This window comes from Grammomys surdaster, unplaced genomic scaffold (assembly GCF_004785775.1).
Source record: "Grammomys surdaster isolate TR1022 unplaced genomic scaffold, NIH_TR_1.0 374, whole genome shotgun sequence".
NCBI classification, from domain to species: Eukaryota; Metazoa; Chordata; class Mammalia; order Rodentia; family Muridae; genus Grammomys; species Grammomys surdaster.
Genome location: NW_021604793.1, coordinates 621,809 through 638,773, shown reverse-complemented (window position 1 = coordinate 638,773; position 16,965 = coordinate 621,809). Strand labels below are relative to the sequence as shown.

The 16,965-nt window shown below is 47.9% G+C and overlaps 3 protein-coding genes across 3 annotated transcripts in view; 1 reads left to right on the top strand and 2 right to left on the bottom strand.

The window, feature by feature from the left end:
- Nucleotides 1-8,787, top strand: part of Aaas (aladin WD repeat nucleoporin) — a 10,861-nt gene extending 2,074 nt beyond the window's left edge. The window contains exons 3-16 of the mRNA XM_028781171.1: nt 1,524-1,579; nt 1,846-1,937; nt 2,081-2,127; nt 2,851-2,949; nt 3,494-3,637; nt 6,601-6,721; nt 6,995-7,119; nt 7,266-7,326; nt 7,464-7,554; nt 7,684-7,777; nt 7,849-7,916; nt 8,177-8,258; nt 8,351-8,435; nt 8,538-8,787. Of these exons, the coding sequence (XP_028637004.1) occupies nt 1,524-1,579; nt 1,846-1,937; nt 2,081-2,127; nt 2,851-2,949; nt 3,494-3,637; nt 6,601-6,721; nt 6,995-7,119; nt 7,266-7,326; nt 7,464-7,554; nt 7,684-7,777; nt 7,849-7,916; nt 8,177-8,258; nt 8,351-8,435; nt 8,538-8,762 (1,390 nt within the window). The 3' untranslated portion in view covers nt 8,763-8,787. The remainder of the gene's footprint in view (nt 1-1,523; nt 1,580-1,845; nt 1,938-2,080; nt 2,128-2,850; nt 2,950-3,493; nt 3,638-6,600; nt 6,722-6,994; nt 7,120-7,265; nt 7,327-7,463; nt 7,555-7,683; nt 7,778-7,848; nt 7,917-8,176; nt 8,259-8,350; nt 8,436-8,537) is intronic.
- A 482-nt stretch (nt 8,788-9,269) lies between these two features.
- CUNH12orf10 (chromosome unknown C12orf10 homolog) lies at nt 9,270-15,186 on the bottom strand. Its single transcript, XM_028781122.1, has 7 exons — nt 14,924-15,186; nt 14,670-14,782; nt 12,494-12,653; nt 10,132-10,284; nt 9,898-10,020; nt 9,609-9,790; nt 9,270-9,485 (listed from the first exon to the last, which is right to left on the bottom strand). The coding sequence occupies exons 1-7, from the start codon at nt 15,137-15,139 to the stop codon at nt 9,287-9,289; spliced, it is 1,146 nt and encodes a 381-aa protein (XP_028636955.1). The 5' UTR covers nt 15,140-15,186; the 3' UTR covers nt 9,270-9,286.
- A 221-nt stretch (nt 15,187-15,407) lies between these two features.
- The window catches only part of Pfdn5 (prefoldin subunit 5), a 4,211-nt gene continuing 2,653 nt past the window's right edge, over nt 15,408-16,965 (bottom strand). The window contains exons 5-6 of the mRNA XM_028781167.1: nt 16,799-16,895; nt 15,408-15,647 (exon numbers count right to left, since the gene is read on the bottom strand). Coding sequence (XP_028637000.1) covers nt 15,544-15,647; nt 16,799-16,895 — 201 coding nt within the window. The 3' untranslated portion in view covers nt 15,408-15,543. The remainder of the gene's footprint in view (nt 15,648-16,798; nt 16,896-16,965) is intronic.

The window sequence follows — 16,965 nt, the reverse complement described above, 5'->3', positions numbered from 1 at the left end:
TGCGAACTCAGAAATCCGCCTGCCTCTGCCTCCCAAGTGCTGGGATTAAAGGCATGCGCCACCACTGCCCGGCTCTCTCTCTCTTGGTTTTAAGATTTATTTATTTATATGAGTACACTGTAGCTGTCTTCAGACACACCAGAAGAGGTCATTGGATCCCATTACAGATGGTTGTGAGCCACCATGTGGTTGCTGGGAATTGAGCTCAGGACCTCTGGAAGAACAGTCAGTGCTTTTAACTTCTGAGCCATCTCTCCAGTCCCTTTTTTATTTTATTTTCCAGTCTTTTTTATTATATATATATTTGTTTTTTATTATATATTTTTATTTTTTGAGACAGGGATTCTCTGTGTAACAGTCCTGGCTGTCCTGGAACTTTCTGTGTATACCAGGCTGGCCTCAGACACAGAGATCTGTATGCCTGTGCCTCCTGAGTGCTGGGGTTAAAGGCATGAGCCACCTTAAAATTGTTTCTTACCTGATCCCTTTCTCCATTCTGGATTCCTCTAATGTCCAAATTGATCTTTCTGAAGTTCTCATGTGATTGTTTCCCTTGTTGAAGACACTTCATGACTTGTCATTCACTGAAAGGACGGTTGATGCCTCTCTCTCTCTCTCCTCCCCCTTTCTTTCTCTCTCCCTTTCTCCCTCTTCTTCTCCCTTCTCCTCCTCATTCTCTTTATGAGGCAGGATCTCATCTCAGTCAGTATGTGACCCTGGCTGGGTGAACTTACCATTTAGATCAATGTGGCTGAGGACTCACAGGATTCTTTCCTGCCTCTGCCTCCTGCAAACTGGAATTAAAAGTGTTTGCTCTCACATGTGGCTGAGTCCTAGCTGACTTGCTCAGAAAGTCTACTACCTCTAATCCCTGAAATTTAGTCATTTCATTTGTAAGTGGGCAAAATGTCATTTAGATTAATGTGATAGATAATCTAATGTCCTAAATAAATTAAAGGACAATGTATAAAGTGTTTGATGCATAGTTGGCACTCACTAAAAATATAATACCTCCTTTTTTTTGTTTGTTTGGTTTTTGGTTTTCGTTGTTGAGACAGGTTTTCTGTGTAGCACCAGCTATCTTATAACTCACTCTGTAGACCAGTCTGGCCTTGAACTCAGAGATCTGGGAACTCAGGAACTGCCTTCCGAGTGCTGGGATTAAAGCCATGGTGACCACTACCCTGCTTCCTAAAAAAAAAAAAAAAAAGAAAAAAAAAAAAGAAAAAAAAAAGTGAGATAACGCTTCACCCAGCCCCGGATGGCCTCATGTGAACTGCTAAGGATCTTCAACTTTTGATCTTCCCAGAGTTGGGGTTATAGGCTTATGCTACCACATCTGATTTATGTGGTGGTGGGGATTGAATCCAGGGCTTTATTCATGCTAGGTGGGTACTCTACCAACTGAGAACAACCCCCACCCCCACCCCAACCCTCTTATCTTGTGTTTGTTGAATGAATGAAACCTATTAGGGGACTTATGACAGGATCAGAGTAACTCTTTATCTTTTTCTCCTTGTGAGGCATGATGTGGGGCTTTTTGGAGTCCTGAATGAAATTGCAAATTCAGAGGAAGAAGGTAAGACTCCCTCCCCTCCAGTCCCTTCTGTTTGTAAGCTTATCCCTGCCCCGTACTTCCCAACCTCACTCCAACACCTGTTAGCCCAGCCTCTCCCTTTCGCCTCCTTTTCTCTGTCACTTTTTCTTCTAAGTACTCAGATACTCAAAGTGGGTACTGGGGAGAAAATATCCAACTGAAGAGTTTTGACTCTGTCCTCACCCAAGAGCAGGGCCGGTTATAGCCCTGAGCATGAGGTCATGAGAGCTGTCTCTTTTACCTCACAGTGTTTGAGTGGGTAAAGACAGCCTCCAGCTGGGCCCTGGCTCTCTGTGGCCGAGCCTCCTCACTTCATGGCTCCCTGTTCCCACACCTGTCAGTAAGTTTGACTTCCTTCCCGCCTCTTTCCTTTGTGGGCGGGGCTGGATGTGATGACTCAGGGTGGGCGTGGTCTAGCTCTGTGGCCATGTTGAGTAGGTGAGCTCCTTCTGTATGTCATGTCTGTTTGCTGTGTTCTTATAGCTCAGGAGTGAAGATCTGATTGCTGAATTTGCCCAAGTAACTAACTGGTGAGTGCACAAACTCTGGCACCTTGTAGGACAGAATTCTTAAACTGAAAATTCCTTTGGGGAGAGAAGTGAAGGCAGAAACTCCTCTCTCCACATTGTCACCCCTGTCCTATTTCATGTCAGTTTGATGTAAGCTAGAGTCATTTCTAGAGAGGAAACCTGTGGGGAAGCTGTGGGTACCTTCTTGATTGATGGCTGATGTAGGAAGGCCCACCACACTATGGTGGTCCTGGGTGCTATAAGAAAGCAGACTGAAGTCTGATATAGTTGTGATTCCCTTTAACCCCAGCACTCAGGCAGCAGCAGGTGGATGTCTCAGTTAGAGGCCAGCCTGGTCTACAGAGTGATTTGTGGGCAGCTACATACTGAGACACTACCTCAAAAACAAAACAAAAAATCCACCAACCTACCTATTCCACCCCATAACCCCAGAAAGAAAGAAGAAAGCAGGCTGAGCAAGCCAGCTGACATCACACACTGTAGCTCCTGCCCTGACTCCTCTGGACGATGGACTGAGAGCTGGAGGGTGAGGCCAGCCCTTTACTCTCCAGTTGCTTTTGGCTGTGGTGTTTTATGTACCCTAAGTAAGACACCACTCTACCCACGCCCAGAAAGGAACACAAGACAACCTGAGCATCCCTTTGCCCCTGTGGAAGGGAGTCCCGAGTTGCTAGGCTATTGACAGGAAGTACAGCTGCCAACAGGGTGCTCATCCCACCGCAGGTCCAGCTGCTGCTTACGGGTCTTTGCCTGGCATCCTCACACCAACAAGTTTGCAGTGGCCCTGCTGGATGACTCCATCCGTGTTTATAATGCCAACAAGTACGTGTGTGCGTGTGTGTGGGTGTATGCAAGCAGGGTCAGGTTCAGACGGGTCTCACCTTCTGCTGGCCTTGGTCCTGCACTTCATGGGCTTGTCCATAGGGCTCCTTCCAGAATTGGGGTTAGGGACACTCCAAAACTGAATGTGTCCTTTTTGCATCTAACTTTTTTTTCTAAGATAGGATCTCTGCTGGTTTTGAACTCAGAGATTCCCCCTGCCTCTGCCTCCCAAGTGCTGGGATTAAAGGCGTGCACCACCACTGCCTGGCTTGAAAATTTTTATTTTATCTTATTTTTTTATTTTATGTGATCTGAGTGTTTTGCCTACATGGATGCCTGTTCTGGAACTGGAGTTACAGAGTTGTGAGCTACCATGTAGGTGGTGGGAACTGAACACATGCCCTTTGGAAGATCAGCCAGTGCTGTTAACTGCCTAGCCATCTTGCCAGCACCTTGTTTTGTTTTTTTTTTTTAGTGGGACTCGGGTTCTTTGAGCTTAGTTTAGTGTCTTTGCTTTGATGTAGTTTCCTACCTCTGTACCCAGCACTATAGTTCCCTCCCTGAAGCACCGCCTACAGCGAAATGTGGCTGCATTGGCCTGGAAGCCCCTCAGTGCCTCTGTCTTGGCTGTGGCCTGCCAGAGCTGTATTCTCATCTGGACCCTGGACCCCACTTCCTTATCTACGAGGTGAGTCCTGGCATCCTGTCCTGACCTTTCTAGGGGTTATGCCAGGGGCTCATAGAGTGTGTAAGTTATCCTCACTGCTCTTCCCAGGGCTGTGGGAGAAGCAGATTCTAAGGTCAGGTGGGTGCTAGGATGCTCTGTCTAGACAAAGGGACAGATTCAGAGGCCTCTGGGATTATGGGAGAACATATCTGTGGGTCATACACTGCCAGACAGACAGAGGTATAAAAGTAGAGCAGGAACAAATACAGATGTGGGTAGAAACCGTAAGAGTCAGAACAGTCAGCAGGCAGTGGTGGCCCATGCCTTTCATCTAGCACTCCAGAGGCAGAGGAAGGAAGGCGGATCTCTGAGTTCAAGGCCAGCTGGTCTACAGGCTGTTCGGGACAGCCAGGGCTACACAGAGAAACCCTGTCTCAAAAAACAAAACAAACAAAAAAATAAAATTAAAAAATACATGTATTTATTGTAAGAGGGCACACATGAGTGCTCAAGTGTGGATGACAGTTTTGGGGAGTTGGTCCCCCTCCACTGTGTGGGTCCCTGGTGTTGTCTGTGCTGGGGTGGTCTTCAGGCTTTACTGCCATCTCTGTGCTCCCTCCTGCCCCTCCTCCATTCTTGTTCCTTTCTTTTCCTCCCCTGCAGCCCCATTTTAGCACAATCTTCCTCGAGAAGTTAGGACATTATTAAGTTTCAGTATGATAGGGTCTCCCTATGTTGGCCTAGAACTCACTATGTAGACCAGGCTAGTATTGAGTTCACAGAGACTGACCAGTCTCTGCCTCCTGTGTGCTGGGTCTGAAGGGTATACCACTGTGCCCGGTGTGTTTCATTCTGTCCTGAGCTCAGTGGCTGAATTGCCATCTGCGTCACCATGTCACACTCAGAACTGAGAAGCTAATGTCTGCCCATGGCTTTTTGCTTGCTTGCTTGTTTGCTTGTTTGTTGAGACAGGGATTCTCTGTGTAGGCTGTTCTGGAACTCTGTGGACCAGGCTGGCCTTAAACTCAGAGATCTGCCTGCCCCTGCTCTCTGCTGGGATTAATGGGTTGAGCCACCACCGCCCTGCTGTCTGTTTTGTTCTTTTTTGGTTTTGTTTTTTTGGTTTTTTTTTTTTAAATTAATGTTCTGTATTGAGTTGTAGTTATTTAGGAAAAAAAATATGTCTTTACAAAAATGGCACAAAACATCAGCACTGGTAATCTTGGTCAGGTGTCTTTGGTTGTTTTTGATACAGGGTTTTTAATTAGGCAACTCTGATCCCCAAGTTAAGTATAGTTAGGGCTGGTCTTTTCTTTTTTTTTTAGGAAGGAGTAACAATTCTTGTAGCAAGGATGCTACTAAAAACAGGCTGCCCTTTAAAATGTTTTTATTTTAGGGACATGGAGATAGGTGGTGCTAGGGATAAGAGGTTCAGGAGACTTGGCGCCCTCTTCTGTCCATCATGGGCACTACACACACATGGGCACTGACATGCATCTAAAACACCCAACATATAAAACAGAAAAAGATGTATTTTTAATCACGTGTATGTGTGTATGTATCTGTGTGTGTGTGTGTGTGTGTGCGCGCACATAAGTGTAACTGCCCACAGAAACTAGTGGAACTGGAGTTACAGACAGTGGTGAGCTGCCAGACATAGGTACTGGGAATCAAATTCTGGTTCTTTGGGAAAAAGGTACACACTCTTAAGCGCTGAGGCATCTCTCCAGGCCAGGGCTGCTCTTTTTAAATAAAAAAATGTTTAAAAATTTATTATGTATATGTGCACTCATGCTGTGGTCATAGACAACTTTTTTTTTTGAGTCAGTGTTTTTTTCTTTTTTCTTTTTTTTTTTTTTTTTTTTTTTGGTTTTTAGAGACAGAGTCAGTGTTTTTCTGTGTAGCCCTGGCTGTCTTGGATCTTGCTCTGTAGACCAGGCTGAGCTTGAATCTAGAGATGCAACTGCCCCTTTACTGTTGGAGTATACCTTACAGTCCAGAGAACAGTGTTTGGGAGTGGTTCTATCTGCCCACTGTGGTGTCTTAACCTGAACTTTTTATAATAGTTATTTACATATTATATATATTATATTTAATATATATAAAGTATATTTAAAATATACTTTGTTATATATAATTATGTTTATATAGCATGTATTCTGTGCCATATTACATATGATATAATTTATAACATGACATATATTATAAAATATATATTTATATATAAATATAATATCTATAATAACAGTCAAAGGTTGGGTAATGTGCCATATGAACCATCTAAATGTGAATTTGAAGAGGTCTGATGAGCAGGCTACAGGGACAGTGGAGCCACTGACTGACTTGAAAATCATCCGTCACTGTAAAGTTGAGTCTTTTTCTGTCAGCGACCTGGGCCGCACAGCAGCTAAAGGTGGTTACTACTGAGTGGAAAGGGGAGAACCTAGGCCATGGCTCTAAAACAGTCAGCGCTCAGTGACGGGAGTGGGCGGTGTTCTGACAGAAAGGCGATTAGGGTCCTGGGGTGAGAAGGGAAGCAGAGGTTGGATGCTTGATATGATGTCAGGAGATCCCAGCCCAGATCAGTGGGAAGCGGCACTCCTCACACAGCCCCTTTTTAGACTTACTGCCATGAGCGGTCTTTTGCCTTTTTATCCTGGCTCACACCCTGCAAATCACAGGCTCTCCATAGAACTTCCCGTTAACCTCCTCCATAATCCTTTTTTCCAGCCCAGGTTGAAGTTAGAAGCAAGCAAGGAAATGGAATCATGATAGGGATTTTCATTTCATTTTTGGGTTGTTTGGTGGTGGCAGAGGCTTTGACCCCTGGAACTGGACTTAAGGTGGTGTGAGCACCCGCAGTGAGTGCTGGCCACCACTTTTACCATCTGGAAAGCAGCAAGTGTTCTCACTCTCCTCAGCCTCCTTGATGCATTCATTTGTTTACTGTTTTCTCACCAAATCCCTTTGTTTATCCCTGGCAGACCCTCCTCTGGCTGTGCCCAGGTGTTGTCTCATCTTGGGCACACACCAGTCACCAGCTTGGCTTGGGCCCCCAATGGCGGCTGGCTGCTCTCAGCCTCACCTGTAGATGCTGTTATTCTGGTGAGTTGGTCCCTACCCCTCAGACAAGAGCCTTCTTCACCTGGTGGTAGAAAGCATGAGGGAATGTGGTTGTTGTTTGTCTTCAGAGTGTCATCTGGACTCCTCACGTCTGAACTCTGCCAGCTATCACTGTCATCTTAAACATGGGTTTTTATGTTGAGTAGTCTGTTTCTTGCCGCTTCCCCTTCTCTGGAGCTTTGTGTACATAGAGGGTATCCCACCATGAGCTGCTTTATAGTCTTCTGAGTTTCTGTACGGACTTCCTTTTCTCAGGTATGGGATGTTTCAACAGAAACCTGTGTCCCACTTCCTTGGTTCCGAGGAGGAGGGGTTACCAACCTGCTGTGGTCCCCAGATGGCAGCAAAGTCCTGGCTACTACTCCTTCCGCTGTCTTTCGGTGAGTAGGTGAAAAGCTAGGGAAGTGAAGAACCCAGAGAAAGGCACTTCACTTCTGGGCCTGACCTTGGGACTGCAAGATGTTGGATCAGTCCAGGGTTGGAGCCTGAAAGCCCTAAGCTGTAATCTTGGCTTTCTTTGGCTCAGAGTCTGGGAGGCCCAGATGTGGACTTGTGAGGGGTGGCCAACTCTCTCAGGGCGCTGCCAGGTAAGTGGGGACTGTATTGATTGACAGAAGCTGGGAGGAAGGGGATTCTCATGGGCCTGGATCCCTTTGTGCATGGCTTCTTTCTTGCTTTAGCCTTCTGGTAGATCTGTCTCTTGTCTTTTCCTTCCTGTCCCCAGACTGGCTGCTGGAGTCCTGATGGAAACCGACTGCTGTTCACTGTATTGGGGGAAGCATTAATTTATTCCTTGTCATTCCCAGAACAATGTGGTGAGTTAGACATTTCAGAATGCAGACTCTCTGGGGTGGTCAGAGGAAGACAGCAGCTATAGGGTGCACTGAAGGATGAAGGGAAGTCCAGAAGCCAAGGATACTGCATAGAAACTTCTGCACTTACAGGAACAGAGAAAGGACGTGTTGGAGGTGCAAAGTCAGCAACCATCGTAGCAGATCTTTCTGAGACAACGATTCAGACCCCAGATGGAGAGGAGAGGTGAGTCTGAGTGGCTGTGGGAGGAGTGATCAAGTCAGAATGAGCTCTACCGAATGCTTATCCTGTCACAGACTCGGGGGAGAGGCCCACTCCATGGTTTGGGACCCAAGTGGTGAACGTCTGGCTGTGCTCATGAAAGGTAAGGAGCAAAGAGAATGGGCTGTCTTTCTTTGAGACAAGGTCTCACTGTGTAGCCCCAGCTATCCTGGAATTCACTGTATAGATCAGGCTGGGCTTAAACTCACAGGCCCACCTGTTTGGTTTGCTAGGTCTGCTATTCAAGGTGTGTGCCTTTACACCCAACTAGACAAAGGGCTTTTGACAGCATCAGGGCTAGTGTTTCCTGTCTCTGGGCCTTTGCTTCTGAGCTCCCTGCATTAGCCGACACATTTCTTACAGGAAATCCACGGGTTCAGGATGGGAATCCTGTCATCCTCCTTTTTCGAACTCGAAACAGCCCCGTGTTTGAGCTGCTTCCCTGGTGAGTGCAAGCAGACCCTGGGGCTGGCCACAAAGACCTTTCCACATTCAGGCCCCTCTTTGCCTTCTCACCGCCTCTTCTTTTTGTCGTAGCGGCATCATTCAGGGGGAGCCAGGAGCCCAGGCTCAGCTCATCACTTTTCATCCTTCCTTCAACAAAGGGGCCTTGCTCAGTGTGGTGAGTCGGCCAGGGCTAGGCTGTGTGTGTGTGTGTGCGCGTGCAGGTGTCTTCAGGATAGCTAGAGGCCCAGACGGTGATGCTTTTCTTTCTTCTCTGCAGTGCTGGTCCACAGGCCGAATCACCCACATCCCTCTTTACTTTGTCAATGCCCAGTTTCCACGCTTTAGCCCAGTCCTCGGTCGGGCCCAGGAGCCCCCAGCTGGAGGTGGAGGCTCTGTTCATGAAGTGCCACTATTTACTGAAACATCACCAACCTCTGCCCCTTGGGACCCTCTTCCAGAGCTATCATCTGCTCAACCCCACTCCCCTCATTCCCACTTGTAAATAAACTTTTTCTTGTTTCCCCTTATTCACCAGGATATACTTCGAGTGTGTTGCTGGGGTGTGGGATGGACCACTGGTTAGATTCTGCTGTCACTTTCCAGCTACTTGGGAACTTGATCAAGCTATTTAGTCCTAGGATGGTTTCTCTTTATTTCTTATCTTAAGGATTTATTATTTTATGTGTTTGTGTTGCCTGCATGTACAAATGTGTACCACATGTGTGACTGTGCCCACAGAGGTCAGAAGGGGGTGTTGGATCTCCTAGAACTGGAGTTACAGTTGTGAGCTGCCACAGTGGCTGCTGGAGATGGAATCCAGGTCCTCTCCCACAGCAACCATGTTAGCTGCTGAGCCGTTTCTCTAGCCCACTGAGAGGGTTGTCAACTGGGTTGAAAAGCAAAGCTGAGAAGCAGTAAGGAGATACCCTAGCACAGGGTCCTGCACACAGGATGTTGCACTTACAAGTCTGAGAAAATCCCCAGGTCGGTGGATCAGGGACTGGGTCAGTTAGAGATGAATATGTTTTATTGGACTACAGTATTTGCAAGAGGCACAGGTGCTGGGCGCTGGGCAAGGGTGGCACGAGCCATGTTCAGGGCACCCTCTCGAGTGTGGTGTCCACCAATGAAGCCACTGGCATGGACGAAGATGCAACCAGGGATCCCACTGACTTGGTCCAGGGCCTCATCCCGAAGTCCCCGCCATGGCTCTGGCAGGGGCAGCCTACGTAAGAACAGATGGGGGCATGAGGAACTCGGGAAGGGAGCAGGTGTCCCGCATGGGTGGCAGCTCCAGCAATGCTGAAGTAGACCTCAAGGTAGGCAGGGTCTTTCTGTGGGGACTCACCGGCTTTGGAATGAGTGAGGCTCCTTGGGTACACACTGGACTCTCCACTGTCCAGCTTGGTCAGTGTAGATAACAAAGGTGATGGCAGCTGCGGGGGACAGCTCAGACTCTAGGTGGTATAGATGCTCCTTCCAAGGGCACCCACCTTTTGCGAGTTCCACAATCTCCCCACTTGAGTCTACCTGAAAGGGAAGCACAGTGTGCCTACAAGGCTTGGGCAGAGCGAGAGGCCCAGCTGACCAGATGGGTCAGGACCATTCCTGGCCCTGAGGCTACTTCCCAGGTCTACCTTGAATCTCTGGGCCAGGGCTTCCTCTACCAAGGCCCGGGCTGGCAGCCAGCTGTGCTGGTAGAAATTTAGTCTTTGCAGAAACTCCTCTTGCACCAGGTCCATCGCGCGCCTGAACCCTGCCTGGGAAGGGTTGGAATGACAAAGCATGTTGGACACTGGCCCAAACTTTACTTCACAGAGCTTAGAAGATCAGCCATTGTTACTTTGTCTTCTGAAGTTCTGAAGGCTCACCTCGGTGTCTTGGTTGGGCTGGTTCCAGGTGGGATTAAGCCGAGCAACCCGGGCACTCAGTGTAGTGGTCAGTGCATACCGAGGCTCCCCCTCTGCCCACTGAGAGATCCCATTGTCCACCGCGTCCACCTCTTCCACAAAGTTCTCATACATCTAAAGCAGCAGAAGGGGAGAGGCACTTGAGGCGTAACAGCATGTAAACACACACTACCTCACAACAGCCCTCAGTGTTGGACCAGATGGGAGAGAAAGAACTAGGGAAGGCAGCAGCTTAGTGTTGGGCCTGTAATTCAGTCACCTGCCTGCTAGCACTGTCCCACCAGCATCCAAAGCCACAGGCAGCATGTGTGTGGAGGGGCTGTTGACTTTTTTTTTCCATTAAATTTCTAACCAGTATAGTGGCACACACCTTTAATCCCAGAAGCAGGCAGATCTGTGGGTTCAAGACCAACATGATTTATGTAGTGAGTTCCAGGACAGCCAGAGATAGTAAGACTCTCTATTAAAAAAAATTAGTAAATTTATTTTTTTTGGCTGGGCAGTGGTGGTACACGCCTTTAATCCCAGCACTTGGGAGGCAGAGGCAGGGGGATTTCTGAGTTCCAGGCCAGCCTGGTCTACAGAGTGAGTTCCAGGACAGCCAGGACTACACAGAGAAACCCTGTTTTGAAAACCAAAAACCAAAACCACAAAAAAAAAAAAAAAAATTTTTTTTTTTTGTATGGGTGTCTTGCTTCCATATATGCCTATGTACAATGTAGATGTGTGGTGCCACTGGAGGCCAGGAGAGGGCATCAGATCCCCTGGAGTCACAGATGTTTGCAAGGCACCATGTGGATGCAGAGAAAACAAGTTCTGTCCACCTGTTTCCTTAACCTCCAGCCTGGCTACCGACTTTTGAACAAGGATTTCAGTCCCTAGACAGGCTTGTGGGAATGGATCCCTGCGCTGAGAGAGGGAAGAGAAGGTGAGCTGGGTAGACTGCATAGCAAGTAAACGAGGCAGTGGATGGTCTGACCAGTTAAGTGGGAAAGTGTTTGACAGACATCAAGAGCGGAGATGTGGGGCTTTGAGATGGAGCCCACAATATACCACATGTTAGCAGCAGCTGATCCTGAAGAAATAGCACAACGCCTCAGATTCTAAAGCAGAACCACTACTTTGAGACACTGCTCATAAAACGGGCCTCCATCAGTAACATGGCGTGTAGAAAGCACTAGCCTCAGGAAACACTGTGCAGGAAGTCCTCCCTGCACAGCACCTCTTGGTTAATACCTAGGCCTTGAGCTCACTTAAAACTGGCTCACTCAGCTACTTAGAAAACCCATCAGAGTGGAAATGGAAACTGACCTCAGGTCTTGGCATTCTCAAAACTCTTAGTGTACTCATATCTTCCCCTGCAGTACAACCAAATGGGAGCAGATGCTGGAGGACTAAATCCAACACCTGTGCGCAAGAGCCTAAGCGTCTCAAGCTGCTGTCTCAGGTCCAGATAACTGGGCAGATCCAGGGCTTGACTTGTGAGCCATACAGGAATAGGGTAAGTGCTGTCCTTGGTACTGCTTAGCTTGAACTTGGAGATGTCTGTTCTTTTCCACCTGAGCCTGCCAAACTCCCGTGTGACCAGTGAATTATGGAGATGCTGAGAGACGCTTACAACAGCCAGGGTGTCAGAATCTCTGAGCTCAGTGCTTCTTCTGATATAAACTGTTTGCTTAGAAACATCAAATAATTCTTTTTCTTTGGTCTGGTTTTTGAGTCAGAGTCCAGGTTGGCCTGGAATTCAAGATCCTCCCGTCTGAGCCGCTCAGGTGTTGGATACAGTGTGCTCCACCACACCTGGAGTACAGGTTTTCTTGACATATGTCAAGAAAAAGACTGGAAAACACTTTGAAAGCCCCTCCCTAGAATGACGTGGTTCTGCACACTTACAGTTCTAACAACATTGGCAGAACCTACCTCAAAATAAAAAGTACTGAGTCCCCTTTCCTAGACACTAACACCCACTCTAGGATGCAGGCTGGAAGGAACACAGAACATTCCTGATGTGGAGGGTGACTGAAAGAGTGGCCCCATAGGCTTATAAATTTGAATGCTTAGTCGTCAGGGAGTGGCAGTGCTACTTGCCATGCTCCCCGTTATGATGATAGCAAATGTTTTAAACCTCAGCCCCAGTTAAATGCTTTGTTTTGTAAGAGCTGCTGTGGTCATGGCGTCTCTTCACAGCAACAGGACAGTGACTTAAGACTGTCCCCTACAGGCTAGTGACTGACCAGAGGCCTAGTTCAGGGCTACAGCAGTGCCATTTCTAGCCAGCCTGGTGGGAATGCACAGATGGGGCATCTCTGTCCTCAGGCCCTACCTTGTCATAGATGGTGTCCACCACGTTGTCCTCTTCGCTAGTGCCCAGCAACTGGGCCAGGAGCTTACGCCCGAAGTGCAGATAGACAAGGCCCGCACTGCTCAACTTGGTCTGCCATGGCTTCCCGGGGCACAGGGAACTCATGGTTTCTGTAAACGTCCTGAGGAGCACAGGGAGGGGCTGAGGTGAAGGAATGGGTCCATGAGTCTGTATGTGCAAGTTCACATGCAGAGACCTGGGTATCAGCAGGATGGGGAGACGGGAAACCACTTGAGAAGACGTTAGCATTTCCTTTGGTGCCAACACAGGCCTTGGCTGAAAGCTGCTACTCCCGAATTCCCGTGACAACAGTTCCATTCATCATTGTATGTTGAGTTTTGTGTTCTGAACATTATGGAGAAAAATCAAACATCCTGCCCTTTCAAGTTCATCTGTGGGAAGGGGACGAGTGGCAGAGCAACTGTAGCTAACTGTCACTATCTGTGGTTCCCAAGGGCCTGAACTCCAGATTTCAAATTCTTTATGTAAAATGGGGCAGTGTTTGCCTGTAAACTACAGACGTCCTCGTGTGTGTGTGTGTGTGTGTGTATGTGTGTGTGTGTGTGTAGTTTATTTGTTTTTGGAGGCAGGGTTTCTCTGTGTAGTCCCGGTTGTCCTGGAAATCATTCTGTAGACCAGGCTGGCCTCAAGCTCAGAACATCTACTGTTTTGGTTCTCAAGGACTGGTATTAAAGATGCAGGTCACACCTTGCTGCATTTTATTTTTCCTTGATAGGAATGGGTTCTATGTGATCCAGGCTATGCTCAAACTTGCTAAAAGAGGATGACCTTTAACGCATGACCCTCCTGCCTCTACTTGGGAAGTGCTGGGGTTACAGGTGTACGCGGTGCACCTTACTCCTTCTCCTGTATCTTTTAGAAAATAAAAAGCCAGGCATGTTAGTGCACACCTTTAATTCCAGCACTCAGGAGGCAGAAGCAGCCAGACCTCTGTGAGTTTGAGGCCAGCCTGGATTACAGAGGGAGTTCTAAGACAGCCAGTGCTATAGAGAAACCCTGTCTCAAAAAAAACAAAACAAAACGAAACAAACAAGCAAACAACAGAAGGGAGCAAATTTTCCTAAATTGGAAGGTGAAGTTATGAGATTTTGGACACAGGAAAGTGAAGAAACACACACAAGAGACACTTATCTTTTAGGAAAGGTGGGGACATGCACTGAAGTGTGAGTGCGTGTCAGAGGTGAGGGATGAGGGTGCAATGGTACTGTGATATACAACATGTAACAGCCCATTCACATGTCTGCTGCTGTGATAAAACACCTGACAAAAACCTACTTTGGGGACAAAAAGGTTTATCGTAGCTCACAACATCCGGCTGCAGTGCATCCCAGAGGGGAAGGTAGGAGAGACTTAGAACAGCAAGTCACATGTCACCCAGACAAGAGCAGAGAGACAACAGCGCATGCATTCTGCTAGTGCTTGGCCAGCTTCCTCCACACACACAGCCCAGGGATTAGTGCCTCCCACGGTGGGCAGGACCTTACAAGGCAATCAAAGCCACCCCACAAACAAGGCCAACTGCATCTGGATAGTCCCTCAAGGAACAAATTCCCAGGTGATTCTATAATCTAAATTGTGTCAAGTTGATAATTAAAATTAACCATCACGGGGCTGGAGACAGCTAAAAGAGCCGGCTGCTCTTGCAGAGGAGGCAGGTTCAATTCCCTGCATCCATGCGGTATCTCACAACTTCTTTAACTCCAATTCCAGGAGATCCCGACACCTTTTTTCCGACCTCTGTGGACACCAATGCACTTGGTACACAGACATGAATGCAGACAAGACATCCCTACACTTAAAGTAAAATAAAAACCAAGCAAAAGGCCACCTCAGTAGATTGTCCTTGAACTAGAAGGATCCAGCAGCCTGCGGCAAGGGCAAGTGAATGGAAAACAGCCGGTGTGAAAAAAAAGTTATGGCAGGAGGGACCTGATGGAGGTTCCAGGCCCAAGGAGCAGGACCGAAGCAAGCTTTAATTCCCAGAGCGATAAATTGCTTGGCTTCAAGATGAGGCAGTGGTCTTTGCTGTCATGGACTTGGGCAGTGGGTGGCGGGTCTGGAGCACTAAAGTTAAATTAAGAAAGTCGGAGAACAGGCAGCAAGTTTGTGAACTCACCTCTGGTGATGATCATAACGGTGTCTCTGAGGGTTGTACTCGCCGCCCACATCCACCACGATGTCACACGAGGCTAGTTTCTCAGGATCCCGAGTCCGCACAATCTCTGCGTTCTGCAGACACAGAAGAAGGGGATGTCGGGTAGGAGTCAGAGGATTAAGGTTGGGCTTCCAGGGCGTGTCGTGTCTCAGGGAAGGTGGTGCTCAGGCTTCTGCAGCATCAGAGGGGATCCGGTTAGGTTCGCTGGTTCATACCCTGTACTCGGGCAGGAGGCGGAGCAGCGCGCAAGCCAGAGCCTCGTCGCAGTGGAAGGTGCCGTTGTGCGTCCCGATTCGGGGCGGTGCCATGAGGTTGTTGCAAGGTCTTTTAGGGGGTGGATCGGGTTCTGAGCCAAGCATGCGGTGCTGGGCTTGGAGAACTGACCGGAGCGACAACAGTGTTAGGATACCACGCAGGAAGCCTCTACCCATATGGTTCCCTCCAAAGGAAGGTCGACCCGGAAGAGGAAGTCCCTGGTACAGCTTCACTTCCGCCTGCCATCCGTCCCCACGGCAACCGGGAGGCAAAAAAACCCGCGCGCTATTTAGTGCAAGCCTTCTTACAGCTTCTCAAAACGCTGTTTGGAACCTCTAAAAGGCAGCGTGTCTAGTCCAGTTTGGGAGCTCTTGGCAAAAGTACACCCCCTGGGTACTCCCGGTTCACCACCGGTCCCTTGTTTAACGCAAGAAAAGACCACCATTTGCGCAGCTGGCACATTTATTAACATTAAACACAAGACCCTCTTCCCAGATACTTTCCCAGGAGGCCATTGCCGGAAAAAGTCCCAGGCCCCTTGAAAAAGGGTTCCTCTCTGCTTCATTTCTACAGCACATTCTCACGCCTTGGCAGTAGCCTGCGTTGCCCCCAGGGCTGTGAGCTGCTGAATCTTCTGGCTCATCATTTCCATGACAGCTACAAGAAAAGAAGGAGCAGTCACATCTCAGTGAGAATGTGTTGGAGAAGTCAAGGTTAAGAACACTGACAGTTAAATTGTCGGGGACACAAATATACAGTAGATTTAGAGTCTACACCATTGTCAGTATACTAACCACTGGAATGTAAAAACAAACACATTAGCCATAACCAGAAAAGACTGTCATGTGAGGGCTGACAACATACAACACCGGAGGCCATATGCAATCCCCAACACCACACTTACAAAATAAATCAGGGGGCTGAGCCGGGTGGGTGCTTTGGCTTCACGGACTGTTGTGGCCATTGAGTCTCATCCACTCCCTAGTCTATACTCTATAGTACAGAATGAGGTTCTGTCTCCAATAGAAATAAGCTCCCCATCTGCTTTAAAATCAAGACCATTTTTAAACAAAACAAAACACTACCGGAACAGCTTCCTACCCCCTTTCCAGACTGATCTAGTTAGCCTGAACTGGACCTACACTTTCTTTTTAAACTCCCGGGCAATTGCTAGTGTTATTCCAGCAGATTCCTCTGCATTTATAGTCACTTCATCCCGACTCATTAACAGACTCTTTCTTCTCCATCACTCAAACCCTTACAGACATTATATTCACTTTGAGACTATAGGTAATAATATGCCAGACATCACCGGGCGGTGGTGGCGCACCTCTTTGATCACAGCACTTGGGAGACAGAGGCAGACAGATTTCTGAGTTCGAGGTCAGCCTGGTCTACAGAGTGAGTTCCAGGACAGCCAGAGCTACACAGAGAAACCCTGTCTCGAAAAAATATATATATATATTTATTTTAGGTATATGAGTCTTCAGACACACGAGAAGAGGGCATCAGATCCCATTACAGATGGTTGTGAGCCACCATGTGGTTGCTGGGAATTGAACTCAGGGCCTCTGGAAGAGCAGTCAGTGCTCTTAACCCCTGAGCCATCTCTCCAGTCCCTGCCTGTGTCTTCTGTAAGCACATTAAATGCTAGTAACTGCTGAACCTTTTCTCTAGCCCCTGTTGTTTCTTGAGACATGAACTTGGTATTTACTCTTGGTATTCCTGTCTTGCTAGACAGTCCTGGAATTCACAGCAATCCTCCTGCTTTAACCTCCTCAGTCTTGGGATTACAGATATGTACCATCATGCCTTATGCAATGAATATTCTTTACCATGGAGGTAGAAAGCCTCAGGCAGTTGGTTCCCTGGGGGTTTGTGAAATGGCTTAACAGCTAAAAGCCACACAAGCCTGATGACAGAGTTTAATCTCTAGGACCCAAAGTGGAAGGAGAAAAACAATTTCTGAAAATTTTCTTTCAACCTTCCCATGTACTACACC